Source organism: Euleptes europaea, chromosome 14, assembly GCF_029931775.1.
Source record: "Euleptes europaea isolate rEulEur1 chromosome 14, rEulEur1.hap1, whole genome shotgun sequence".
NCBI lineage: Eukaryota > Metazoa > Chordata > Lepidosauria > Squamata > Sphaerodactylidae > Euleptes > Euleptes europaea.
In genome coordinates this window covers 49,163,003-49,190,264 of record NC_079325.1, presented here as the reverse complement: position 1 = coordinate 49,190,264, position 27,262 = coordinate 49,163,003, and the positions used below count along the sequence as shown (strand labels likewise).

Below are 27,262 nucleotides of genomic sequence, written 5' to 3'. Positions count from 1 at the left end.
CAGGGTTTGGAGAGGGGAGGAACTTCAATGCCATAGAGTCCAACTGCCAAAGCGGCCATTTTTTCCAGGTGAATTGATCTCTATCGGCTGAAGATCAGTCATAATAGCAGGAGATCTCCAGCTTCTACCTGGGTCATTCTTATGAACTGCAAAATTGCAGTCAGAAATAATTGCACAGTCTGATGAAGCAAGTTGAACTTCAACGCGAAATAAGGAAAAAACAACCGGGAACTTGTTACTATCTTCATGTGCTTTCATGCATTAAAATTAACGCATAGCTGTGTATAGCTAGCGTTTGCAGCATCAGCTTGTTCAGCAGTAACGGGATTTGGATGTCTGGATTGGTCAGCGCACAATCAGCTGACCGCGACATCGAGCGCTTTCAACTAGTACAGTTTGGCTTTCAGCGGCTCTTAGTGCATCCTCATGGACTTTTACTGCCGCTCTATGAATTATTCCCTAAGGGTTCTGATGTTCTAAAACAAAATGTTGTATTAATTTTGTTATACTATATTGTGAAGCCTCACATTACCAACGTACTTAGGCTTTCTGTTGTTCAGGACTTATAATTGAAGATAGTGTTACGCATATTGATGTTTCATACTGTATTATAACTAAACAGTTGCGTATATTTAAAACGCTTTGTGGCTGTGTACTGACATTGATTTCCTTAGGGATTTCACTACCCGGAGGTTGGCAACCCTAGCTGGGGATCAGATGATCCTAAAGAGCCAATCTGTGTGTTGCTACTTGCAATAAGGATCTAAGATCTACAGCGCTTGAGTCTAGGCCAGAGCTTCTTAAACTTTTTCCACTCTCAACCCCTTTTCGCCCAAGAAATTTTTATGCGACACCAGGTATATAGGTATATAAAGTAGGTATACAAATCAAACATTTCTTGATAATAAATCATAAAGAAACATTTTACTGTTGCCAAATTTTTCACGACCTCCACATTCAGTTACACGACCCCATGTGGGGTCGCGACCCACAGATTAAGAAGCTTTGGTCTCTAGGCAACTTATTGGGGCTCCTTTCTAGACCGCCTGTGTGCGTTCCAGGGTGGAGAAAATATGCTTTGGAAATGTTGGGCTAAAATGAGTAAAGTCCATCAAGCTCTGCCCCAGTATGTTAGATTCCATCCGTTATCTCTAAAGCTCCTCTAATAGAGTCATGAAGTGTCAGCCTTGATAGATCAGACAACCCTATTTCATACAGTTGCTCATTTCTTTAACCTTTTAACATTTCTTCTCTGTTCAAAAGCTGCCGAAAAAAAATCACATCTCTTTCTGTGTTTTTGATAGGGTGATCTTGGACCACTCGGGGTCCCTGGAGAACAAGGCCTCATTGGTCAAAGGGTAAGCAAAAATGCCGTTTCCTCAATTGCGTAAACTTCAAAAGGCCATTTATAGTCCAGGTAAAGTCTCCAAAATGTATTGAGTGAATGAAGTGGAATCTGTGATGGAAGCAGCCACTTTTTCATTGTTTACAACTGTATTGAGTGAATGAAGTGGAATCTGTGATTGAAGTAAACAATGAAAAAGTGGCTGCAACTTTTAGGAAACTCTTTTTCATGTGTTGTTCTGTGACTGAAAGAAAAATGTGGCATACTTAGACACTTCGGTTATTAACAATTGAAGTCTGTCCCAAGCAGAATTTATCCTAATGCTCCCAGCCTAGTGATGCCTGGCGTGCAATTGCAGAAGAATGAGGTAGTAGTATCCTGAACTACAGAGAGGACTATGTCACTAAAGAGGACTATATCACTTCAGGCCACAGGTGTTTAGAATGCTCCCCTCAGCACACGCTGCTCCTGTGATCAAAAGTCTATCGAGGATCTATCCCACGTCCCGTTCCAATGTCCAAGATATGAGGCTGAATGTCATAGATTTTTTGCGGACCACAATATCCCGCTTCCCGGGAAGGTCAGATCAGGATAAATTAGTTACCATATTTTTCCGTGTATAAGACGACCTTTTTTCTTTAAGAAATAGCCCCCAAATTAGGGGGGGTCATCTTATACACGGAAGGTGGCTGTTAGGCGGAGAAAGAGAGCGAGGGGAAGAGCGTCAGGCATTTAAACCAGCCGGTTTAAATGCCCGACGCTGGCCGGCCAAGGGACAAGCTCTTCCCCTCTCTCTCTTTCTCCGCCTAACAGCTGTTACGTGGAGAAAGAGAGAGAGGGGAAGAGTCTTGTCCCCTGGCCACTGGCGTCGGGCGTTCAAACCGGTTGGCGCCGCCCCCCTCGGGGGGTGGCGACCGGGTTGAACGCCGGATGCCATCTTGCAAGGGGACAAGACTCTTTGGCTACTAGCTCTCTTTCTCTGCCTGTCAGCAGACAGGCAGAGAAAGAGAGCTTAAGACACCCCCATGTATAAGACGACCCCTTTTTTCCCTTCAGTTTACCTTTAAAAAATAGGGGTCATCTTATACATGGGGGCGTCTTATAGATGGAAAAATATGGTATATTACTGAAAGACTGAGGCAAATTCATTACTTTCCAAATTGCAAGATTTGCTGCCGCCATCATGAAGGATTAAAAGACGATGGGGCATGCTGACCATAGTATGTCTGACCTGTGACTGCTCCACTCTGGTTCACTTGTCATCTTTTGTTTGTCTCTGGATTGTATGGTATTTCTTTCCTGTTATTAGATATATATTTCAATGGTGAATTTGTATTTTAACACTCTCTGGAAAGTGTGTAATTCTTTAAATTATTTCACTATTTTAAATTTTATTTTGGTGGAATTTCCACCTTATTCTGTATTGTTGCTATGGCCTTTGTGTGTGTGCGAATGCAATAAAGATGAGGAAGTAGCTCATTAGGGAGAAGGGAAGCAGGAATAGCTGCAACGGACGTGCTAGCATTCTGCTTGAAGGGAGTTGTTTTGCAAAGGGGAGCATTAAATACAACAACCCTGTGATTTCCCCACCTGTCATCTGAAGTGATATAGTTGGATCTACTATTACATTGCTGCCTTGCAGGGCAGGAGGTTCTAGCTGAGCCCGTTGGGAGTTGGAAAGAGGAGGTCATGCGCCTTACCTACATTTTCAGATTCATCCTAATGAAGGACACCCTCCCCCTCCCCCCAATTTTGCTAATGGTACTGTAATTCTTTTAATATCCCTTGAAATTCCTATGACTGTTGTGCCTCACCAAAACACTGTGTTTCGGCAGAAGCACAACAGACACTATTGTGCACTACCATGAACTATTTACAAATAGATTATCTGCATGATGCTGGGGTGTATGGAAGTAACAGGGAAACTTACAAACGTGTAAAGAGATGGCACACCCTTATCTTTTGCCATCTTGGTTGGCCTAGCTCATTTTTTAGGCCTTCAGATGACTGTAGCAAAACTGGCAGCAACTGTCAACTTCTTGGAAGTTGCTATGAGCCAAAGACTGGAAATGTAGCTTCGTTTTAGCTGCTCACATTGACAACTTCTTCTCCTTTGCTTGCTAAGTGTCTGAGAGCCAGCCTAGGAAGACCTGGGACTCCCGTTCAAGTCCTGCTGCAGGTAATGGAGGTTTTAACAACCCGTCTGTGTGTGTTTTTGTAGGGGGAGCCAGGCCTGGAAGGTGACAGCGGCCCACTTGGACCAGATGGACTTAAGGTAAGCTGCAGCAGTTTTCATAATTTTACAGGAAACAGCTCCATCTCACTTCCTACGGATCTTCTTTCTCTGGGAGGAGCTTAAAATAGAAATCATGTACTGAGTTAGACCTTGGGTCCATCTAGCTCAGAAACTGTCCACTGATCTTTGACAGCTCTTCAGAGATTCAGGTAAAGCTTCCCAACATGTGTTGCTTGAGATCCTTCAAGTTACCCTGCGATCTTCTGCATGCAAATCATGTGCTCAGCCCCAAGCTATGGATATACTCCCTCCAGTGACATGAAGGTGCTGTATACCAGATCAAACATTTTGTCCATCCAGTATGGTCTACTCTGGCAGCAGTTCTCCAGGGTCTCAAGCAGGGAAAGTCAAGAACGTAAGAAAAGCCCTGCTGGATCAGACCAAGGCCCATCATGTCCAGCAGTCTGTTCGCACAGTAGCCAACCAGGTGCCTTTAGGGAGCCCATAAAAAAGACAACCACAGCAGCATCCTGCTTGTGTTCCACAGCACCTAATATGATAGGCATGCTCTGATACTAGAGAGAATCCTAAGAACTGCTACTTGTGAAACCCTTTAACTGGAGATACCAGAGACTGAACCTGGGCCCTTCCAAAACAGATTCTCTAATGCTGAGTTCTGGCCCATTATAAGGGTGCAGTGACATCTAACAAAGAATTTACCTTGTACCATTGGTCCTTCCAGAAGGGTATTATTGTCAGTGGCTTTCAGAAAGAGAAATTACTTCCTTAGTATTGGCAACAACCCGGAAACAAGAAGAAATTCCAGAAGTGGAGAAATGGCAAGATAAAATGGCAGAATATGCAGGGATGGCCAAACTTTCCAACTTGGTGAATGGCAGAACGATAGAAGAATTCCAGAAGAAATGGGAATTTTATTTTGATTATATAAAGTAGAAACTAGAATTTAGTAAAGAAAGGGTAAAGGCAGAGTAATAAAGAATATTAATACTAAGGCAGCAGAGATACTGTGTACATGAAATAGTTAAGCTTGGAACAGCATATGAATAAAAGTGAAGTATAGAATGGGGGAATATGAATTGTTTTAAGTATTAAATATTAACTATTTCTTTGATAGCTTGTAAAGTAGTGGAAACTTAAATAAAGGATTCAGGTAGATAATCGATTAAATAAATGTCCAGGATGATATGAGTAATCAATTCAAAACGAACTCCCTGAAAGATTGTTCACACTGTATGTATTTGAACAATTGAGATTGTTATGTTTTGTCGAAGGCTTTCACGGTCAGAGTTCATTGGTTCTTGTAGGTTATCCGGGCTGTGTAATCGTGGTCTTGGTATTTTTCCTGACGTTTCGCCAGCAGCTGTGGCCGGCATCTTCAGAGGAGTAACACTGAAGGACAGTGTCTCTCAGTGTCAAGTGTGTAGGAAGAGTAATATATAGTCAGAAAGGGGTTGGGTTGAGCTGAATCATTGTCCTGCTTTTTGCAGGACAATGATTCAGCTCAACCCAACCCCCTTCTGACTATATATTACTCTTCCTACACACTTGACACTGAGAGACACTGTCCTTCAGTGTTACTCCTCTGAAGATGCCGGCCACAGCTGCTGGCGAAATGTCAGGAAAGAAAATACCAAGACCACGGTTACACAGCCCGGATAACCTATAAGAACCATTGTTATGTTTGTTTTTGAAAATATTAAATTAAAAAAAGAAAGGAAGAGGAATGTCTTTCCCAACACATGCTACCTGAGATCCTTTCAGCAACCCTGGGATGTCCAGCATGCAGGTGTTCAGCCTTGGAGGCAAGGTCAAATTGCTAGTTTGAGCCAAGTAGCACCCTCTGGGATCCACCCTTTCTTCATGTCATTTCTAAGCATCCTAGAGGAGGAGATTTGTGCTGGGAGAAAAATTCCCAATCATGTACCCTCCTCCCCCTCTCTGTGATTCCCGGCAGGCTCTCATATCATCTCTTTTCAAACCTCTCTAAACCAGAGACCATCACCACACCTAGATGCAGTGAGTTCCCCTAATAATGCACCATTGAAGAAGACCTTTTGGTTCTCTGCCCTGACCCTACTGCCAATCCCTTTTGTTGGGTGACCCAGAGTTATGACAGCAAGAGGGAAAAGTCTCTTTGTGTGCTTTCTTTACTTCATCCATCATTATATAAACCTCTGCTCCTTTCGCACCTTTGTCATCTAATGGTCCTACTTCCTCCCTGGAGAGTTTCATCCTTCGGATGCATTTAAATAAGGCTTTACTGGTTTTGTTTATATCTTCAGCCGTTTGCTTTTCCAGTTCCTCCTTTGTTTTGCCTTGTTGCCAGAATATGTTTATGTTGCTGGACTGTGCTCCCTTTTTTGTTTTCTGCCTTGCAAGCAAAATGTTCTTTTCTTCAAGAAAGCTTTTGTGCTCCTTATAGACTCTTTTAAGCTTAGCCATGCCGGTATCTTTTGGAGCTTGTCTGTAACTTTCTAGTTCTGTGGTATGCATTTTATCTGAGCCTCTTACGGTGTTCTTAAATAACCTGTCAGTTTACAGAAGGGGCCTGATCCTCCTGACTGTCTCCTTCAGTATGGAGATGTGCCCCACCTTAGGAGAACGGAGGAGGCTGCATAGACCCCTTTCCCCGCCCAGGAGCCTCACCGTCACCAGATGAGACCTTTCTGTTTGTGCAATCAAAACCGCCTTCCGCTGCCACCCATGACAACTTGTTCACAACAAGGCTTCAGCCCCCCCCCCCCCACTTTCCAACCTGGCTAAACTAGAGTGCCAGTGTGGTATAGTGGTTAGTGTGGGAAAACCTGGATCACATCCCAGCTCTGCCATAAGGCTCACTGGATGACCTTGAGCCAGTCACTCTCTCTTAACCTACCTCACACTGTTGTTGTGAGGATAACATGGACCAGAGGAGAACTAGATATATGACCCTGAGTGGAAGAAGAAAGATAAAATATCATAGATAGCGAATAGAGCTGTTTATGCATGAGTACTTTCACTCACGTTTCGCTCACAGTCTGAATCAGTTGTTATGCATGGAGTTATGCATGAGTTTTCCGTGCATTAGAGATGACCTCGTGCCCAGCCCTTGCAATGTCCGGGTCTTCCCATTCCTCCGTTCACCCAACTCTTCCATCTTCCCTGAGCAAAGTCTGGGTGAAATCCCTGTGCAGAAGGCAAAGTGCGGGGCACGCAAGCTTGGTTTCGCTCACAGCCAATTACAAAGCACTGTGTAAAGAGGCAGGGATTCAAATACTTCTGGCTTCCTCATTCTGAGCAGAAGAAAAGCTTTTTAAAACCAAGGCTTGGATTTCTCCCCCCCTTTCAGATTGCTCCATTGTTGTTTTTGTTGTTCTTAAAATACTTTTTTATGCAGCAATTGTAGCATTAATATTTCTTTCAAGTGACCTGTTGATTGTATGGCTTTTGCGGGAGAACAGAAAAAGCAGTTCAACCATTTTGCTTTTCCAGGGAGACAAAGGAGAACCAGGACCAGAAGGGGAAAACGGAGAGAAGGGTCAAGAAGGCATTAAAGGAAAAGAAGGACCTCTCGGATATCCCGGAGCCTCAGGTGTCCGAGTAAGTTGACAGAATCGCTTGCTTTTTCCTCTGCACTTTTTGGTCTTTGCGTTCTTGTGTGTGCAATAAATGAAGCTCCTTTTACATCCCCTCCACTAAATAGGTACAGTTTTTCCTGATAAGGAACTCAATATGACCGGGCTGAAGGGCTGCTCTCCGATTGTGAGGTGGTCAAAGTACTGAGGTGGTAGAATGGGCTGGACCAATTCAGATTACAAGTTACAGATTACCTGTTCAGATTACCATTCTTAAAGGCAACAACACCTGCAAGTAGAAAACCAGCAGAACAGGAAGGATAGACTCAAGGATAGACTGGATTTGTAGTGATAGTAGTGTGAGTTCTTACCTATGATTAACAAAAGTTAACAAATTATGTAAAATGGTGTGGGGATGCACATTTTTGCTTCCTCAGTGCTGAACCTAGTTCCCTGTGGGAAGATAGAGTTAGAGTTACCTTGATGCAGAATTTGCGTTTTTTCAAAAATGCCTTTGTTAAGGGCAGAAGGTTCTCTCTTGAGAACAGGAATTCATATGAATAGTTTAAATAGCCTTTCTGTGATCAATCTGGTTGTCGGGAAGTGTGCCCAGCCCTCCTCTTCCATGCCCAGGCCAGCCAAGTGGCACGCTGCCCCAGAGAGGAATGTCACCCTGCATGCAGAAGGATGTAGCCGTTTCTCAAGGGCCAGTGTAAGCCATACTGTAGAACACTCATACAAGCCGTATTGAGTTATACAGCTCCAATCAATTGGCTAGACTAGGTTCTGTCTCCTCTCTCTGCCAAGTTGGATCCCAGAACTGTGTGCCTTTTTGTTCTTCCTCCTCTTTCAGTTTCGTTTTTAAAGCACACAATGGAGCCAGTACATTTCTGCCTGCTTGTAATCACTTTCCTCCCATCAATCTTTACGGTGGTGTCATGGTGCAATTTCATAACCAATAGGACGCATAATAGCAGGTGGGGAAAGGAATAGTATTTTCCCTTGCAAACAATATTTTGAAACTCACCCATCTGCTTCAGCAACACATCACCGACGTATCCCCCCCCCACACACACACATGTACTCCTGTTCCCCTTTCCCTCCTGCTCTGGCCCCTTCCTTTCCATCTTTTTGGCCAAGCGCTGCGATTTTTATGATGTGCCGTTTTTATATAGCTCTCCAATATCAGTGGTATTTATTGATTTACAACATTGTATATGCTGCTTTTCCCCTCTTCTCTACTTTCATAGTGGTCTACAATATTTTAAAGATGCAATAAGATAAAATGATAAAACATCAAATGGTAACTGTGAAAACAGGCCGAAAACTACTAAATCGACTGAGCGCCTGTTGAAATAAAGAAGCCCTTGTGGGAAGCAGCCAGAGATGGGCTCTTCCTGACATCTAGAGAACCAGTGTGGTATAGTGTTTGAAGTGTTTTGAAGTTAAGAGCAACCACGTTGGATCAAATCACCTTGTCCAACATCTTGTGTTGTGCTTCAGGCAGAGAGCAAGAGCCAGAAGCTGGAAGAGTAGTCTGGGAAGCAGTCCTAGGTCATTTAGGCAGAGTCCAAGATACCAATACAGACACAACACGTGAGTCAGGTTCAGTCCAAGAAGTCAGGATACCAGGGAAGGGCCATTACTCAGTGGTAGAGCATCTGCTTGGCATGCAGAAGGTCCCAGGTTCAATGCCCGGCATCTCCACTTAAAGGGACTAAGCAAATAGGTGATGTGGAAGACCTCAGCATGAGACCCTGGAGAGCTACTGCAGGTCTGAGTAGACAATACTGACTTGGATGGACCTAGGGTCTGATTCAGTATAAGGCAGTTTCATGTGTGTTCATGTGTTCAGTCCGAAGTGTAGTAGGGAGACAAAGCCGATACACAGGGAGGTTGGTGACAAGTTGCTTGCACAACAACCAAGCCTAGCTGATGGCTTAAATCCCTTCTCCTGCTGCTGTAGTAGAGCCAGCTGTTGCCAATTAGGCTGATCTCGCAGGTGGTGCTTCAGCCCTGCTCTTCCTCCTCACTGCTGCCAAGGAGGCCTCTGCGTTGGGCCTTCAATCTCGCACTTTGCTGTCGCTGCTGCGTTGCCAACCCGTCTCCTTCTCTAATCCAGTGGCCTTGGCAAGGCCTCTGGCATCACTGCTTGTTGCGAGGTGTCGGACCCAGCTGGAGTCCTTGAGCTGGCAGGTGGCAGGCATGGTGAGTCGTCTCCTGACTTTGACAGTTCCTCTGTTCAAGCAGGCTGCAGACACTGTGAGCCGTCTTCCGACTATGGTTGTGTGACTTCCGCTTGCGGATGTCCCTCTGTTCTGGCTTCGATTTCTTCTTCGTCAGAAAAGGTCTCCGCAGGCTGACTCATGACATGTTTCTCACTGTGGCCAACCAGATGCCCCAGAGCAGTGTACAAGCAGGGCACAGAGGCCAAAGGCTCCCCCTGTTGTTGCTCCCTAGCGCTGGTGAAAGAGGGCTGCTGTCTCTGCCCATGAAGGTTCCATTGAGCTACCGATGGCCCTCTCCTCCGTGAATATATCTAGTCCTATTTTAAAGCCAACTAAGCTACGGGCCATCACCAGATCCTGTGAAAGCAAATTCTTCAAGTCAAACACTTTTTTGAATGAAGAAGTATTTCTTTTTGTCTATCGTTCTGCCCATCAGGTTCATCGGGCGTTGGACTAGGACAGGGAAGACCCAAGTTCAAATCCCCACTCTGCTGTGAAGCTCATTGGCTGCTCTTTGACCAGTTACACCATCTCAGGCTAACCTTGATGTAACCTGGAACTGTCATATATAGGAATGTAAAAACGTCTGAGCTTCTCACAGGGTCCCCAGGCTAAGAGCCCTTGGTTGGTTTTTATATGCTGACTTTCTCTACCACTTAAGGGAGACTCAAACCAGCTTACAATCACCTTCCCTCCCCACAACAGACACCCTGTGAGTTAGGTGAGGCTGAGAGAGTTCAGCAAGAACTGTGAGTAGCCCAAGGTCACCCAGCTGGCTTTGTGTGTAGGAGTGGGGAAACAAATCCAGTTCACCAGATTAGCCTCCGCTGCTCATGTGGAGAATCGAACCCGGTTCTCCAGATCAGACTCCACCACTCCAAACCACCACCCTTAACCACTACACCACGCTGGTTCTCGGATGGTATGCTACTTGTAGCACTGCTTTTGAAACAGGCGTGCAGACTTCCTATTTGTTTCTGGGCTCAGGTCACGGTGTTGTGTGTGTGTAAAGTGCCGTCAAGTTCCAGCTGACTTATGGAGACCCCTTATGGGGTTTTCAAGGCAAGAGACTAACAGAGGTGGTTTGCCATCGCCTTCCTCTGCATAGCAACTGGTCTCCCAGTTGACCCTGCTTAGCTTCCAAGATCTGACGAGATCAGGCCAGCCTGGGCCATCCAGGTCAGGGCTACTAGGTTTGACTTATAAAGTCTTTCACTGTCTTGGACCCACATACTTGAAGGTCCACCCTCAGGGCCACCTCTCCCAAAATGTGCCTGCACGTCAATTTCTGTCATCACAGCACCTTTTGTTAAAGGTCCTCTCCTGTTGGGAGATTAATTAAACAGGAGTCAAATAATACTTAAAAAAAACTTTATTACATTCTAAATAACAGTACATTTCAATACAAATAATACTTTAAAGACTGAACACATGAAGCTGCCTTATACTGAATCAGACCCTTGGTCCATCCAAGTCAGTATTGTGTACTCAGACCGGCAGCGGCTCTCCAGGGTCTCAGGCAGGGATCTTTAACATCACCTACCTGCCTAGTCCCTTTAACTGGAGATCCCAGGGGTTGAATCTGGGACCTTCTGCATGCCAAGCAGATGCTCTACCACTGAGCCACAGCCTATCCCCTTTGACCAGTCTCCCCATCCCTATGCAGGGCCTCATGGCTTCTGTTAAAAGATATCCTCCCCTTCCTTGCTCTCATGATAGACTCTCCTTTAATTTTGCTACTACAGGCTAACATGGCTATATGTCTGGAATTATTATCCTGTTGGGAGGTTTACCTAACCTCTGTGCGAGGCAGCAGACCCTTCTTTGTAGTAACCCTAACTAAGGTTGCCAACCTCTAGGTGGTGAAGAAAAAGGCACCTCTATACTAATACCAATTAGGTTAGGAAAACAGTACAGGGGCAACAGTCATGTACAAAAAAGTGCAATTTATATAAGCTACTGAAGTGAAAACATGTACAATATTGTACTCAACAAGGTAACCACACAACAAACTAACAATCAATATGTACAATATATATAGCAAGGAGCCACAATGATTTCCCAAAAGTCTCAGCGGATTGTACATGTTTTCACTTCAGTAGCTTATATAAATTGCACTTTTTTGTACATGACTGTTGCCCCTGTACTGTTTTCCTAACCTCCAGGTGGTGGCTGGAGATCTGCTATAACAACTGATCTCCAGGTAACAGAGATCAATTCCCCTGGAGAAAATGGTTGCTTTGGAAGGTAGACTGTATGGCAGGGGTGGGGAACCTTTTTCCTGCCAAGGGCCATTTGCCCATTTATAACATCATTCAGGGGCCATACCAGGTGTAGATCTCCTGGCGGGTGGGGGGGGGGAAGGCTAAAGGTTGCTAGGTCTCCAGCCACCACCTGGAGGTTGACAACTCTAGGAGAGGCTATGCAGAGGAGGGAAGGAAGGCAGGCTAGGGTTGCCAGGTCTCCAGCAACCACCTGGAGGGTGGTGGAGTCCCCTTCTTTGGAGATCTTTAAGCAGAGGCTGGATGGCCATCTGTCGGGAGTGCTTTGATTGTGGGATCCCGCATGGCAGGGGGAGGGTTGGGGTCACTGGGGATGTGGGGGGAGGTAGTTGTGAATTTCCTGCATTGTGCAGGGAGTTGGACTAGATGACCCTGGTGATCCCTTCCAACTCTATGATTCTGTGAACCCTAGGAGAGGCTAGGCAGAGGAGGGAGAGAGGGAAGGAAGGAAAGGGAGGGAGGCTTCCCACACACACACACATGAACACATACAATTGGGAGAAGCCTTCCTGGCTTCTGTCCCCTCCCCACTTTCACACATGCACTCCCACATCCTTCCCCCCTCCCCACTTTCACACACAAACACACCATTGGGGGGAGCCTTCTCAGCTTCTCCCCCCTCTCCACTTTCACACACGCTTCCCACCCCTTCCCCACTTTCAAACACACACACACACAATTGGGGGAAGCTTTTCGGCTCCCCTCCCCCTTCCATACTTTCACACATGCACTCACCGGGCCATGCTAGTGGCCCGACGATCGGGGGAATGCCCCATTTCCACACACACATCTACAGGGGTGAGCGAGGAGAGGGAGAAGCCAACGGTAGCCAGGCAAGGGGGAGATAGTGACACAAGCTCCAGGCGCCCAAGCAGTTTCAAGCTGGAGAGCGAAGGGAGGGCATGGAGTGGCACGCCACCCACTCACCTGGAAACAGCCGGGGAGAGAAAGGGGAGGGGGGCTTCCGGCCAGGCGCATGTTTTGGGTGGAAGTTGTGTGTCTCTCCAGGAGCAGGAAGTGGAGAGAGTTGGGAGAAACGGCCCAACAATGACCCAATCAGCATCAATTTTACACACGTGCCTGCCTGCCATCAATGCCCGAAGTGCCGAGGGGAGAGCCTAAATAGGGAGGGCTTGAGTGGCAGGGCCCTGGAGCTCCCAGAACCAGCTGAAGGGCCAGGGGAAATGGTCTCGCGGGCCGGATCCGGCCCCCGGGCCTGAGGTTCCCCATCCCTGCTGTATGGCATTATACCCTATTGAAGTCCCTCCCCTCCCCAAACCTCAGCCTCCTTAGGCTCCACCCCCAAAATCTCCAGATATTTCCCAACTAAGGGAGCTGGCACCCTTAGCCCTAAACCTATGTAATGGGATGCCAGAGGCATGTAATAGGTGCTTTGTTAGGAAGACATGTACTGTGACCGTGTTCCTTTGGGCCTTTGGGGGATTGATTTCTGGTTGTAGAACTTTATGACCTGGAAGTTTCTGTTTTTCTAGATGTTGTCTAGTACTACTTCTTTGTCTACTACTTCTTCGTCTACTACTACTACTACTACTACTACTGCTACTACTATAATAGAAATAGGGACTTTCCCCTTTTCTTCCTCCATGGTTTAACCAGTGAGCCAGCGGCTGCACAAAGAAATGTGCCAACTGGCAGAAACAGGCCATTGAATGTCGATTGTTCTTTGTTGCCGAGTGCTTGCGGTTTGCATAATGTGTTTCTCTTTGTGCAAAGTGAATATCAAATGGCAGAAGTTTTACAGTTCCAGGAAAGTAATTGTGGAGCTCATAGGTAATGAAATACAACATGCCCTGCAAACAAGAAAATCCCTATTTTTACAGCAAGTCAAGGAGCTTCAGTTCTCCGTTCTTAAGATTACTTTTGTCTTGTTAAATAACGTAAAACCACTTCCACTTCCTGATTGCCACAACATGTGAGAACAATCATTCTATGGGCTTGATCCCTCTCTCTTTTGTAAAACATTCACTGAATCATGACTAAACTCTTGCCACATGTGAATCTCTCTAATAGTAATGTGGGTGGCTCTTGTCAATCTTGAAAGCCGTAAACCCAAGCCATTCTCAGGCAAGGTAGGAATATCTACATACTGGTAATACGGGATTTCCAGATATGCTGAAAAATCAAGAGTGTTCCAGCGGGGCCCTGCAAGGGAACTCGCAGTGAGGGGGAAATCCCACCCCACTGGTTGCTGCTTCTTCCAACAGCTTTCTGACCCCATCTTCCCCCCACTTCTGCCACCACTACCTGATTTGCTCATGCCCTGTCCTCCCTTGCTGCCTCTACTGCCAGTTGCCTGCCTGCTCAGCTGCTTTCTTCACCCTCCCTGGCACTGCTTCCTCCTTCCTTTCCTGCTGCCTCAGTCATCCCTATGCAACCAGCCACTCCACTGAGCATAGTGTGTTCTTTAAGTTCAGACAACGCTTCTCCATTTTTTAAAAAACCTTCTCCCCTTTTTTAAATGTTTGGGATTTTTATACGAACCACAATGTCCCCCCAAGTTTGCAGAAAAATCTCTCTTCTGTGTATGTGGCCCTAATCTGTAGATTTAATGATTCGCATTTTTGGCCATGTTCAGAATTAGATATAACAAGTTTGCAGAAAAATCTCTCTTCTATGTATGTGGCCCTAATCTGTAGATTTAATGATTCACATTTTTGGCCATATTCAGAATTAGATATAACAAGTAGGGGACCCACAAGGACTTGTAGGGGGATCTCAGTTCCCCTTCCCCACAATTTCATTTTTTTCTTCCCTGAACTCTCTCATAGCCCCTCCCCTTGTCCTGCTTCCTTCTCTCCTTCCCATTCACCAGCCAACCTTCCTTTATCTGCATCTCATAATCAGCTTTCCATACTTCACTACCCCGGTAGCCTCTATCTGGGAAAACTATGGCTGAGTGGCACAGTGCTGGCCACCAGGAAAACTGCAAGTATTTGTAGGGGGTACCTCATTTTCCCTGTAGTGCCCTCCCCACACAATTTCCTCTTTTCCTCCTCTTGTCAGCTCCCATATCCTCACCTTACCCCTTTTGCTTCTCTCCTTCCCATCAACCAATCTACAGCTTATCTGCCCCCTGTCTTCAGCAATATTTATTATTGATTTTCTTCATTTATACCCCACCTTTTTCCACGATGGGGACCCAAACCAGCTTACATCATTCTTCTATCCTCCATATTATTCTCCAAGCAACTCCATAAGACAGGTTAGGCTGAGAATGTGTCACTCAGTGAACTTTCGCAGCAGACTGTGGATTCAAACCTGGATCTCCAGATCCTAGTCTGGAGCTCTAACCACTGGCTTTTTGGAGTAGTTGCTGTTGAACCATAGCAAGTAGCCCAGTGGTTGCTGTTAGTTCTGGCCTTGATGAATCCTCCTTCAGAAGCCGTTGTGACAGTCTCCTTTTGCCCTAGCTAGCTGTCCAGAGTTCTCATTGGCTGGCCATTGAGCCAGTGTGGTGTAGTGGTTAAGAGCTGGAGAACCGGGTTTGATTCCCCATGACTCCACATGAGCGGCGGACTTTAATCTGGTGAACCGGGGTTGGTTTCCCCACTCCTACACATGAAGCCAGCTGGGTGACCTTGGGCTAGTCACAGTTCTCTTTGAGCTCTCTCAGCCTCACCTACCTCACAAGGTGTCTGTTGTGGGGAGAGGAAGGGAAGGAGCTGGTTTGAGTCTCCTTAAAAGGTAGAGAAAATCAGCATATAAAAACCACCTCCTCCTTTTCCTCTTCCTCCAGAGATCAGTTCCCTTTAAGAAAATGGCAGCTTTGGAGGGTGGACTCTATAACATTATATCCCACTGAAGTCCCTTCCCTCCCCAAACTCTGCTCTCCACAGGTTCCTGCCCCTAAATCTCCAAGAATGTCCCAACCCAGAGCTGGCAATGTAGGAGGCATACAGGCTTGGAAAGCAGATCTTATCTGCAGTGGAAACATCCTTCACCCTCCACAAACTAATTGGCTTCATTAGACATTCCTCTGTAATCAATTCTCCACTTTGTGGCCTTATCACAGCTCATTAAATTGGAATGTCACCAAGGGCTTAGGCGATGGATTGAAATGGAATGCTTTATGGACAAGCTAGTACAGCGTCACAAACTATGAAATATGTAGAAAAGGCGATGGTACTAGTTAAATACAAATGGAGGAATCATTTCACAGTGGAACAGAGCAAGACAAAAAAACATATTCAGAATAGCTGGAATGCAGTAAATTTGCCCATTCTAACTTCACACAACAACAAATGACTTTGCTTGACTAGATACTTTGCTTTAATTGGGAGTTTAAAGAAATGAGGACACTCTGGGTGGCTCCCTACATTTAAACTTGCTAATCTGGAAAAGGAACAGAGAAGGCACCTGATTCAGTGGATATTCCCAACTGATCTTGAATGAAGACCTAAGAGCCACAGGCATAGATGGCTTTAAAAGGGGATTAGACAGATTCATGGAAGATGGAGGCTATTAGCAATGGTGACTAAAGGGAACATCCCCATCCAGAGGCAGTCAACCTCTGAATATCAGTGCCAGGAGGCAACATCAGGGTAAGACCTCTACTCCTTGTTGTTGGCCCTCCAGGCAACTGATTGGGCTAATCTCTTACAGCGGAATACCTTCCTCAAAAACATTGCCAAAAAACCAACTGAATAGCTTCTTTTCTCAAAAACATTGCCAAAAAACCAAACAGACTCAGCCTGTTTGGTCCATCAAGTTCCTCTGAATTGAGCCTTTACTTTCCTCCCCTGGCCCATACCCCAGCTGTGCTGCAGTTCTCTAGGGAATGCTCCAAAAGATTACTACAGAATGTACTCCAGGGAATTTAACATTGGTTCTGTGAATCCAAAATGGGGGGAAAGTCTCCCTTCTGTGACATGCTGGAGAGAAGAAGATAAGCTTCATTCTTTGAATGAATTGGCTGAGCCTTCATTCTAGGAGAGGAAAGCTGTTCCCAGCTGGTATTTGTTTGGAGTTCGTAGGAGCTGAAATGAGCCACAATCTGAAATGAATCCTTCTTTCTTGGCATGTTCTCTCTTTTGACTCAGACAGCTCAATCTTTCCCTGTCCACCTCCAGAGGGAGTGAATTCCTTGGGATTCTCCAGAGTAACACCAAATTTGTTGCGGTTAGGGTAGAGAAAGTAGTTAATACCCTTCACTGGACCTGTTTGTTTATAAGGGGCAATGATTTGACTTCCATTTAAAAAAATCCCCCCTACCCTGATCTTTCCAGCTCTATAGAGATATGTCCAGTCTTCTCTTGGTGGGGAGTTTGATTGAATACGTGACGGCAGAACAACCCCAGAATTTCTTGGTGGAACCTTTTGTGACCTCTTTCTAACTGAGCTTTGAGATTGGGTGACATCAATATGCTGGTGATATGAAGCTCCGTGTCTCTTCAGTTGGGAACAGCCCTCACAGTTGTGAACTGGCAGTCGTGTGAAAGAGTGTTAAGTGGATTCCAGATGAGGTGGAAAAGATTCAGGTTTGGAAGCCAGAGATTCTGAGAGCATGAACCCTGCCCACGATCAGTGATGTACGTGTTGCTTTAACAACAGGGTATGGAGCTTGGCTATCCTTCTGGTTCTGCCACCACTTTTGGCTACATAGGCAGTAGCGGTGACGGGAATGCTTTTCATTGGTCATATCTGCTATACCAGTTGTATTCTTTTATTTTCATTTATGTATGTGTTCAACAGATTTCTGCCCTGTCTTCCAAACTGCTCTTTATTAAAATAGAGAACCAAGACTTCACAAGTAAGTTGTCTGTGTTGGCTACAAGGACAGGCTACAGTAATGTGCTCTATGTGAGATTGCTCTTAAAGACAACTTGGAAGCTGAACGTAAGGCAAAATCCTGCAGCCTGCCTGTCTCTTCAAAGCCCTTAATGGACTGGGACAACCAAGTTTCAGAAAGCGTTTCTTCTCAAATGCACCCACCCCACTAGTTCCAAAGGGCTTTTGCTGGAGGTGCTTCCTTTTGGGGGGAGCACAGATTTCTTTGTGGACACCCTGAATGTATGGAAAGGACTCTCTCTCCAGATGTTTCATCAGTGTTCCTTTCTATTTTTAAAAATACCTCTGTAAGACCAATCTATTTGGAAGGTCTTAGTTAGACAGAGGGAGAGATGTACTTTGGCTCTGATACTATTGTTTTAGCTTTTAATTATTATGGATTGAGTTTCGGTTGAGTTTTATGGAATGAAACCGTTTATTTAATCCTGAGTGATTGCAAAAAAAAAAACCCAAAACACCAAACCCCAGGGCACAAGCATTTTAATACAAACAAGGGGAACCACATCTGGGATGGGATGTAAACCCTTCCATTGGTGGCCCCAGCAAGCCTTTGCCTATCTGCATACCCTGGCACATATTCCTTCATCTGCATAACTCTATGTGATGGAAGGGTGACCCCAGCCATTGAAAAGCAAGACTACGCCTATCTGCGTAGCCACACCCCTTCATCTACATAGCCACACCCTAGATTCTGATTTTGGAACAGAATGTTTGCAACACAGGCTGATTGCAGTTCCCATGCATGGCAGTCTGAACTGCGGTTTTTATCCCATAAACTGCAGTACTGCCGTCAAAAGCTCTGCTCACAACCTGAATTTGATCCCGATAGAAGTCGGTTTCAAGTAGCCGGCTCAAGGTTGACTCAGCCTTCCATCCTGCCAAGGTTGATAAAATGAGTACCCAGTTTGCTGGGGGTAAAGTGTAGATGACTGGGGAAGGCAATGGCAAACCACCCCGTAAACACAGTCCGCCTAGTACACGTCAGGATGTGACGTCACCCCATGGGTCATTAATGACCCGGTGCTTGCACAGGGGACTACCTTTACCTTTTACTCAATGGTTCCATCTATTTTTGTTTGCTGGGGGGTGTTCCTGACATCACTTTATTTAATGGCATTTTGACATCACTTTCCAAGGCCATTTGTAGATTACTCCCCCCCCCATTTGTACACAATTGACACAACAATAAAGGTAAAACTTTAAATAGATTTAAGAGGCAGCAACTTTGGTGTGAGGAAGTGGCACCAATGAAGAGTCGGCGGTTTGATTTGCACAAGGGAGAGTTGAATATTAAATGGGGTGGGAGTGAACTGAACAGCGCACCAGCGACATTCATTAGCCCCGCTCGTAGTGGTGTGAAGGAAAGAGCATTGGTTGGAAGACTTCACAGCCCATTCCTGACCTCAAAGGACAAAAGTCCTTTGGAGGTCACGAAGGGGCTGCACTGGCGTTCGGGCCCCTTGTGCTGGCGTCCGCGTTACTTACGCCTCCCAGGACGGCCCGGACGCCGGCGGGGAGGCCTGGACACCGTCGTCCCGGCGCTGCCGCGGCAGTGCCACTCAGGGATGCTGACTGGGCCTTCCGCTGGCGTCCCAGTAGGCATCTTCCTGTCCCCTTTCAGCCCGGCATACCAGCAAGGAGAACAGCGTTGCTGCACCTGCTTTTTTGCTGCACCTTTCTTTCTGATGAGACCAGGGCCCTGCAGGACCTTACCGAATTCCGCAGGGCCTGTAAAACAGAACTGTTCCACCAGGCTTATGGCTGAGGCCAGCAGCGGTTTGTACTATAAATGCTGGCCTCTCTACCTTCCCAACCGCTGCCAAACTGCCTGCAGGCCATACTGTGGCCCTTACATTGCAACCCTCTGCGCCATTAGAAATTGGAATTAGAATTTATTTTAATCTGTTTAGGGCTGCTTTAATGTATTGTTTTATGTGATTTTTATCGTTTTATTGTAGGTCTGTAGCTTGTGTGAACCACTCTGGGCCCGGCTTGCTGGGGTAGAGTGGGTTATAAGATTGATAAAACAAACAAACTCATATTCTGCCTCCGGAAAAGCACCACATTTTGACGCTTCTTCAGCAGCCCTGGCCAAAGCAGCCCTTTTTGGGTGCAGCCACGGTCTTTCCTCTTTCTCTGGCTGTCCCCGCATGGTTCTTTGCGATCTTCTGCTAGAGACAGAGAGAGAGAGAGCCTATGAAATGTGTTTCTGATAAGTCTGGAGCATCTATGTTTTCAAGGGCCTGGCCCTAATAATCCTTCTAATTTCCTGAATCCTTGCAGGCTGTCCTTCGTGGGACAAAGATTTCTCTTGATCAGTGTTTATTAAGAGGAAAGTCTCATAAGAAATGCTGAAGAACAATAGGAAATGACTGGGTGTTGGGTGGGTCATCACCCCCCCCTCCATATTTCTTCATATGATCTGCCTGCATAGCAACAATATAGGCAAGGTCAAGGGGGTTGGTTTCAATGTATTTATTCGCTGGGTTTACATCAACCTTTTACATGAGAAGAAGAGAAGACTGAGAGGTGATGTGTTTACCATCTTCAAGTACTTGAAGGGCTGTCATATAGAGGATGGTGCCGAGTTGTTTTCTGTTGCCCCAGAAGGTCGGACCAGCACCAGCAGGTTGAAATTAAATCAAAGGAGTTTCCGTCTAGACATTAAGAAGAATCTTCTAACAGTTAGAGTGGTTCCTCAGTGGAACAGGCTTCCTCGGGAGTTGATGAGCTCTCCTTCCCTGGAGGTTTTTAAGCAGAGGCTAGATGGCCATGTGTCAGCAATGCTGATTCTATGACCTTAAGCAGATCATGAGCGGGAGGGCACCGTGGCCATCTTCTGGGCATGGAGTAGGGGCCACTGAGGTGTGTAAGGAGGCGTTAGTTGTGAATTTCCTGCATTGTGCAGGGGTTTGGACTAGATGACCCTGGTGATCCCTTCCAACTCTGATTCTATGATTCTATACGTTCTAGATACTATTTTTGTCCTCCACCATGTATCGGGGCCCCTCTCTCTTTTTAAAATTTTGATCTATTTTGACTGGCTTCCCGACGTATTGTGTCAGGTTAAGCACAGTGAGGAATGACGCGTGTGGGTTTGTTTTTTGCCGCCAAGTCACAGCTTGCTTATGGTGGCCACATAGGGTTTTCAAGGCAAGAGACATTCGGAGGTGGTTTGCCATTGCCTGCTTCTGTGCGACACCCCTGGTATTCCTTGGAGGTCTCCCCTCCAGATACTTACCAGGGTCAAGGCTGAGAGTGTATGATTGGCCCAAGGTCACCCAGCAAGTTTCCATGGCAGAGTGGGGATTCGAACCGCGGTTTCCCAGATGCTAGTCCTACGCTTTAACCACTACACCACACTGGCTCTCATATGTGTGTGTGTGTAGCTGGGCTCTGCCAAATGCTCTTTTAACATAAGAACGGCCATGCTGAATCAGACCCTCTAGAAAGCCCACAAACAAGACGACTGCAGCAGCATTGTCCTGTCTGTGTTTCACAGCACCTAATATAATGGGCATGCTGATGCTCCTCTGATCCTGGAGAGAATAGGCATGCATCATGACTAGTATCCATTTTGACTAGTAGCCATAAATAGCCCTCTCCTCCATGAACATGTCCACTCCCCTCTTCAAGCCTTCCAAGTTGGCAGCCATCACCACATCCTGGGGCAGGGAGTTCCACAACTGAGAAATTGAGAAATCAAGCTCTACTTCCATCCAGTTTTGCTGCCCAGGCGCTGCCTACAGCCACCTGGTGGTGGTAGGGCCAGCCCCAAAGACTGACTGACACCTTGAGTTTTTGGAGAACGTTGCTCTCCAAATGGCTCAAGGCCCAAAGCAGGCCTGCTGTTGTGTTTGAGCCGCCGACCCGCTGTGCGTATCTGTATTACTGGTGGGTTTGACCCCATTTGAGGGAGGAAGTTTGGAAGAGAAGCTGTTTGCTCAACCACTATGGATCATTTAAAGCGCACACCAAGAACACATACAAGGCTACTCAAAGAAAGAGAGGCAGCGGTTAACGCAAAGCTGCAACAGTTTCCTTCTGCTGGCCAGCTGTTCTGAATCCAACAAAAATGAACTTGGAGGTCAGTTATTCCCATGCAAAGAATGTCCTTAATGGTAGAGTTTTACTGAAGAGAGCAGGAGCTAAAACAACTCAAAGCAAAGGATACCAAGGGGTGTTGGGATACACTAGACCCTACTGTTTTACACACTGCTCTGGCCTTATTCTTCCGCCTGCCCTCTAATTAATTTCTAAGCTCTAGAAAGTTTAGCAAACTCTTGTTTGTAGGGCATAATCTCAGCGCTGATTCACACAATACCAAGTCCCCATGGCTGTCACGAGCACTTTGTTTCAGACACACAACAGGTGTTCTGCGCCTCCTGAAGGCACATGGGGCCCATTCCGGTTATGACTGTGCCACAGCATAGAAGCAGCTTCCTGGTATTGAGAGGTATTCAGCCTCTGAAATAGAGGCCCTATTTAGCCCTCATAGTTAATAACCATTGCAGGAACTCTCCTCCGTGATCTGCATTTTGTTATTATGTTGAATTGATAGCCCCCTTAGAGCTATGAGAAAAGAAAATGGGATATAATTATTTTTACTACTAACCAACTACATTGAAATCCTTATGGGTAGCCATGTTAGTCTGTCAATAGCAATAGAAAATAACAAGAGTCCAATAGCGCCTTAAAGACTAACAAAATGTCTGGCAGGGTATGAGCTTTCTGAAGAAGCGAACTGTGGCTCGTGAAAGCTCATACCCTGCCAGAAATTTTGTTAGTCTTTAAGGTGCTACTGGACTCTTGCTCTTTTCTATTAAAATCCCTGTGTGATTGCTTGATCAGAACATTTTATCTTGACTTTCTCACCAAGAATGGTGACTCAAATGGAGTTACAAGGCAACAGCCAAAGCTAGTGACAAGATGCTGAAATGAAAATCTTCACAGATTTTAAAACATTAGCAGCTCCTGTGGTCCACCCCAGACATAATCCAACACCTAGCCTTATGCCCTTTCAAGTCCTGCCAGGAAATAACAGTCTTGCGTTGCATGTGGGATTGGGCTAGAGTAGGCGCCATCCTCGCTTCCTCTGACAAACCTAACAATGAGCCGGAGCCACTGCCGTCAAGGATCAAGCACACGGTGGGGACTGGACGAATAGTTGTGCTAGTACAGGGGTGTCAAACATAAGGCCCGAGGGCCGGATGCAGCCCCTTGAGAGCTCTCATCCAGCCCACGAGCCAGCCGGGGCAGCCATCTCCCCCCTCTCTCGATCTGGGCTGGCGAGGTATGGCCCGGCCCAACCAAGTGACATTTATGTCATATCCGGCCCTTGTAACAATTTAGTTCGACACCCCTGTGGTAGTGGGTTCCCTTAGGAGGAGACTCGGAGGATCTGTGGTGGTGCACAGGTTCATATCAGGAGGGGCACTCCTTCAGGTAGGCTGGTTCCAGGTAGTATCGGCTTTACAGGTGACTACTGCACCATGGAAGAGCCCCGTGGTGCAGAGTGGTAAGCCGCAGTACTCCAGTCAAAAGCTCTGCTCACGACCCGAGTTCGATCCCAACGGAAGTTGGTTTCAGGTAGCCGGCTCAAGGTTGGCTCTGCCTTCCCTCCTTCCGAGGTCGGTGAAATGAGTACCCAGCTTGCTGGGGGTAAAGGGAAGATGACTGGGGAAGGCACTGGCAAACCACCCTGTAAACAAAGTCTGCCTAGTAAATGTTGGGATTTGACATCACCCGGTGAGTCAGTAATGACCCCATGCTTGCACAGGGGACCTTTACCTACTTTGGCCCAGGTGGGCAATAGCCAGGATCTTTGTTGTAACTTTCAAAATAAGCCCCTTAAATTCGACTCAGAAGCAAAATTGGTAACCAGCGAAGCTGTTCCAGGATGGGAATAATGTTATCCCACATCCAAGCTGTATGGTGCTCATTTTGGATCCTAAATCAGAAGGCTGGGGGAGAGATGCATTTAATCTGCAAGCAGGTTTCCTTGTCATCGATATCATCTGCTTTAAAGTTAGTTTTGAGGGAGCGACAGGCGAACAGAAGCCAGACTTAATACAGGATGAAGGAGTGGTAAAGACAGTCCTGCTGAAAACTTCATCTCCTTGTTGCCAAAATATTATATAATCTCATTCTTTCATCTCTGCTCCAGCAGCTGTTCAGTTCTGTCCTGCCGATCTCATGGCCAGCAGCCAGCGGGCTGCATAAAACAGAGTCCCTTGGCTTCTGTGTTCCAAGTGCTGAAATGGAGATGAGTCATCCCATCTCCCTGAGAAAATACCTAACAGCCCCCATTTTCCTCACCTTTGCTTCATGCAAGTCATGAACAGAGACATCCAGGGGTCATTCATTCATCCAGGGGTCAGTGCAGGAAGTCAGGTGATCTTGGCACTGATCCCGTAAACCTCCGACATTTCACTGAAGGATAGACAGCCTTGCTAGGAAACTCCCTGTCTGTTCTTGTGAGAAGGGTCACTTTATTCCTGCAATCTCCACCCTCACCATTCTTGTGCATTGCTGAATACCCTTCACTTCCTTGTTATATTCACATGCTCTGGAATTTCTTGTCCTCCCCAGGAGCCAGTTTTGGTTTGGGAGGTTAAAGTATAGTACAGCAACAGAACTATACTACACTATAATTGGGCGCAGATCAGCCTCCCTAGTTGCAAAGGATGAACTGACAGGCTGTGCTCTGCATGGGTGCACAGCGTGGTGTAGTGGTTAAGAGCGGTGGACTCTGATCTGGAGAACCGGGTTTGATTCCCCACTCCTCCACATGAGGGGCGAACTCTAATCTGGTGAACTGAATTTGTTTCCCCACTCCTCCAGATGAAGCCTGCTAGGTGACATTGGGCTAGACATAGTTCTCTCCAAACTCTCTCAGCCCCACCTAGTGTGGGGGAGAGGAAGAGAAGGTGATTGTAAGCCACTTTGAGACTCCATAATGGTAGAGAAAAGCGGGGTATAAAAACTAACCCCTTTTTCTTCTTCCTACTTCTTTCTTAATCTTCTTTCTTCTTCATGTTCATGCACATATATGTATGTGCAGGTGCAGTGAAGTCACTATGCCCCCTTCTTCTGACTCAGAGATTTAACGTCCAGAGACCGGGGGAGGGAGCTGAGCCCTGAAAAATCACAGGCATTAAAAGGGTCACGATGCAGGTAACTTGCTTAAATTAAGCAGGTTTGCTCAGCGGAAGGCTGGGAGACCTCCTGGAAACCCTGTGGTGTTATATATGAGACTGAGATTTCACAACAAGGAACCCAGAGATACTAAGCAAATCTAAGTATTCAACTCTGAGGGTTGTCTCCAACCAGCTTTACATTCCTGCAGAAAGCGAAGGCCTGAAACAGCTATGCAGGGAATCACGGGACCTGCAGGGACAAAAATCATATAGGACAGGAACTCCAGTAAGGAAGGGAATTAGGTTTAGGTGAGGTTGATTGAAACATTTGGATGGATCCAGTCCAGGGCGTTGCACGGTCAAGGGCCAGTATGACTACATCTTCCTCAGGTATGTTTTGGTGATACAGAATAATGATGAAGATTTCCCCCTCCGCTCTCCTCAGGGACCAGAAGGAAAACCAGGCCAGCAAGGGGAAAAGGGCAAGATTGGCCCAAAGGTAGGGATGCTTCTGCTGCTCCTGTTCTCTTATTGACGTTTGTGTCAATCTGTACCCATTTGCATTCTGTTTTGGCTTAGTTCTTCACTAAGGTCATTTATGCATGGGTACTTGGATTCACGTTCATCCCCGGTCTGACTCGGTTGTTCCTTGGAGTTCTGCATGAGTTTTCCGTCCATTAGAGATGACCTCGCTGCCAGCCCTCGCAATGTCCAGGTTTTCCCATTCCTCTGTTAACTTGATTCTTCCCTCTCCCCTGAGCTCAGCCCAGCTGAAATCTCCATGCAGAAAGCAAAGCATGGGTCACAGAAGCTTGGTTTCTCTCACAGCCAATCACAAAGCAGTGTATAAAGAGGCGGGGATTCAAATGCTTCCTGCTTCTTCGGGGCTCTTTCTGAGCAAATGAAAGGCTTTTTTAAACTGAGGCTCGGATTCCCCCCCTTTCAGATTGCTCTGTTTTTTGTTCTTTGTTCTTAAAATGCTTTTTTATGTGGCAGTTGGGTTTGGGGGGGGGTTCTCTCACAGTGAACACTGTGAAGTAAGCCAATTACAGAGCAGCATTTAAAGGGGTGGGACTTGATTTGAGCTTGGAGGCTGCTGGTGCAGAGATTCCCAACTGGAAAATGTGGGTCCAGAGAGGACAAACCTCAGATTAAACTCCCGTGCATAAATGACCTGAGATGATCCACCTGTATTTAGGCTGTACCCCTTGAGACATCCAGGGAGGGAATTCACCTGATTGCTCTTCATTTTTTTTCAAAAAATCCCTACACATAGAAATTTTTTTGATGATGCATGCATTTTCTGACTGTCAGTGGTTGCCTTGCTCACCCCGCGCATTTCTGCGTGTTTTCCACAACATGGCTGCACACAAATACAGAAAATGCTGGCAAAACGCGAGGAAACACGGGGGGTGGGGGAGAGAGAGCGAGGCAACCTGTAACGGTCGGAAAATGCAAGCATAATCAAAGCACAGCCCTAAAGATGTCGGCAGGGTGACGGCGAGGAAACAGCCATGCGTAAATGTCCCAGGAGAAAGGCTGTAGCCTAACCTTTTCACTCAGTCGTTTTCTAGGTGCGGGTTGGGACATTTTCTGGGAGAACATTCAACTGAACCCCTACGTGCACTCAGGTTGGCCAGCCCAAACACTGGTTGAGTGCCCGTGAGATGTCATTCTGTCCCGACCACTAACATTTATGCTTGTTTTCAGGGCAGCAAAGGCCATCAGGGGCAACTTGGAGAAACTGGCCCGCCTGGGAAGATGGGACCAATGGGGACTCAAGGCCCGAAAGGATCCAGAGGTACCCTGGGAGCTATGGTGAGAACGTAGCGTCAGCTCTGAATGCGCTTCTGGGTCAGTGTTCCAGCCTCGAACGGGGAGGAATGTGTCTTTTGGTTGGGAGGGCACAGCAGCCTGAAGGAGGGTCTTGTCGGTGGTGGCTCCCACACTCTGGAACTAAGTTCTGCCACAAGTTGACTGTCCTCTGAAGACAACGAAATACCTATTTGATTTGGCAAGCGTTTAACAGTTAGAGAGGGTCGTGCAAGGATTCAGGGCAGAAGGAGCCATGGTGTGGGAGATCCATAGTCAGATCTCCTAATGTTTTTCTATAAACTTAAAAGGAGATGAGGGGGTCTGATTTTAATTGGGGCAGTGATGTTAGTTGTGGGGGAGGGGAGAGAGGCTTAACTCTTTCCACCCAGGCTGTTTTCCTAATCTAAACCCCCCACCCCACAGAGAGGAAAAGGCAGGTACCGGCAATATGCTTTTACATATTGCCTCTGGGGCGGGGGTGGAGGGTTGTGTTGCACCGTTGCTCTACCTGGGCTTCCTTATTACAGCACTGTTTTGATGAGCATCCACATGATAGGGTCCACTATTCAGTTCTTTGTTTCTCCCTGCTTTCTATGATCTTTCCCGACACCAACCACAAAGGGGGAAAAACTTAACCCTAAACACCAGAATTAAGTGCTCAAAAGGTCAAGAAAATATAAACAAAAGTAAAAATCCAAGGCCCAAGGTTATACACTCTAAATATTAGGTAAGTACAACATATGTATACCTTTATTTCAGGGTAAAATCTAATACCGCATATAACGCATACAGGGCATTGCAATAGCCTACTAAATTGACATACTCATATAACAC

The 27,262-nt window shown here is 46.4% G+C and overlaps 1 protein-coding gene across 1 annotated transcript in view; it reads left to right on the top strand.

The window, feature by feature from the left end:
- The window catches only part of COL27A1 (collagen type XXVII alpha 1 chain), a 349,655-nt gene that overhangs the window by 255,075 nt on the left and 67,318 nt on the right, over positions 1 to 27,262 (top strand). Inside the window, exons 34-38 of the mRNA XM_056860156.1 lie at positions 1,305 to 1,358; positions 3,567 to 3,620; positions 7,074 to 7,181; positions 25,059 to 25,112; positions 26,324 to 26,431. Of these exons, the coding sequence (XP_056716134.1) occupies positions 1,305 to 1,358; positions 3,567 to 3,620; positions 7,074 to 7,181; positions 25,059 to 25,112; positions 26,324 to 26,431 (378 nt within the window). The remainder of the gene's footprint in view (positions 1 to 1,304; positions 1,359 to 3,566; positions 3,621 to 7,073; positions 7,182 to 25,058; positions 25,113 to 26,323; positions 26,432 to 27,262) is intronic.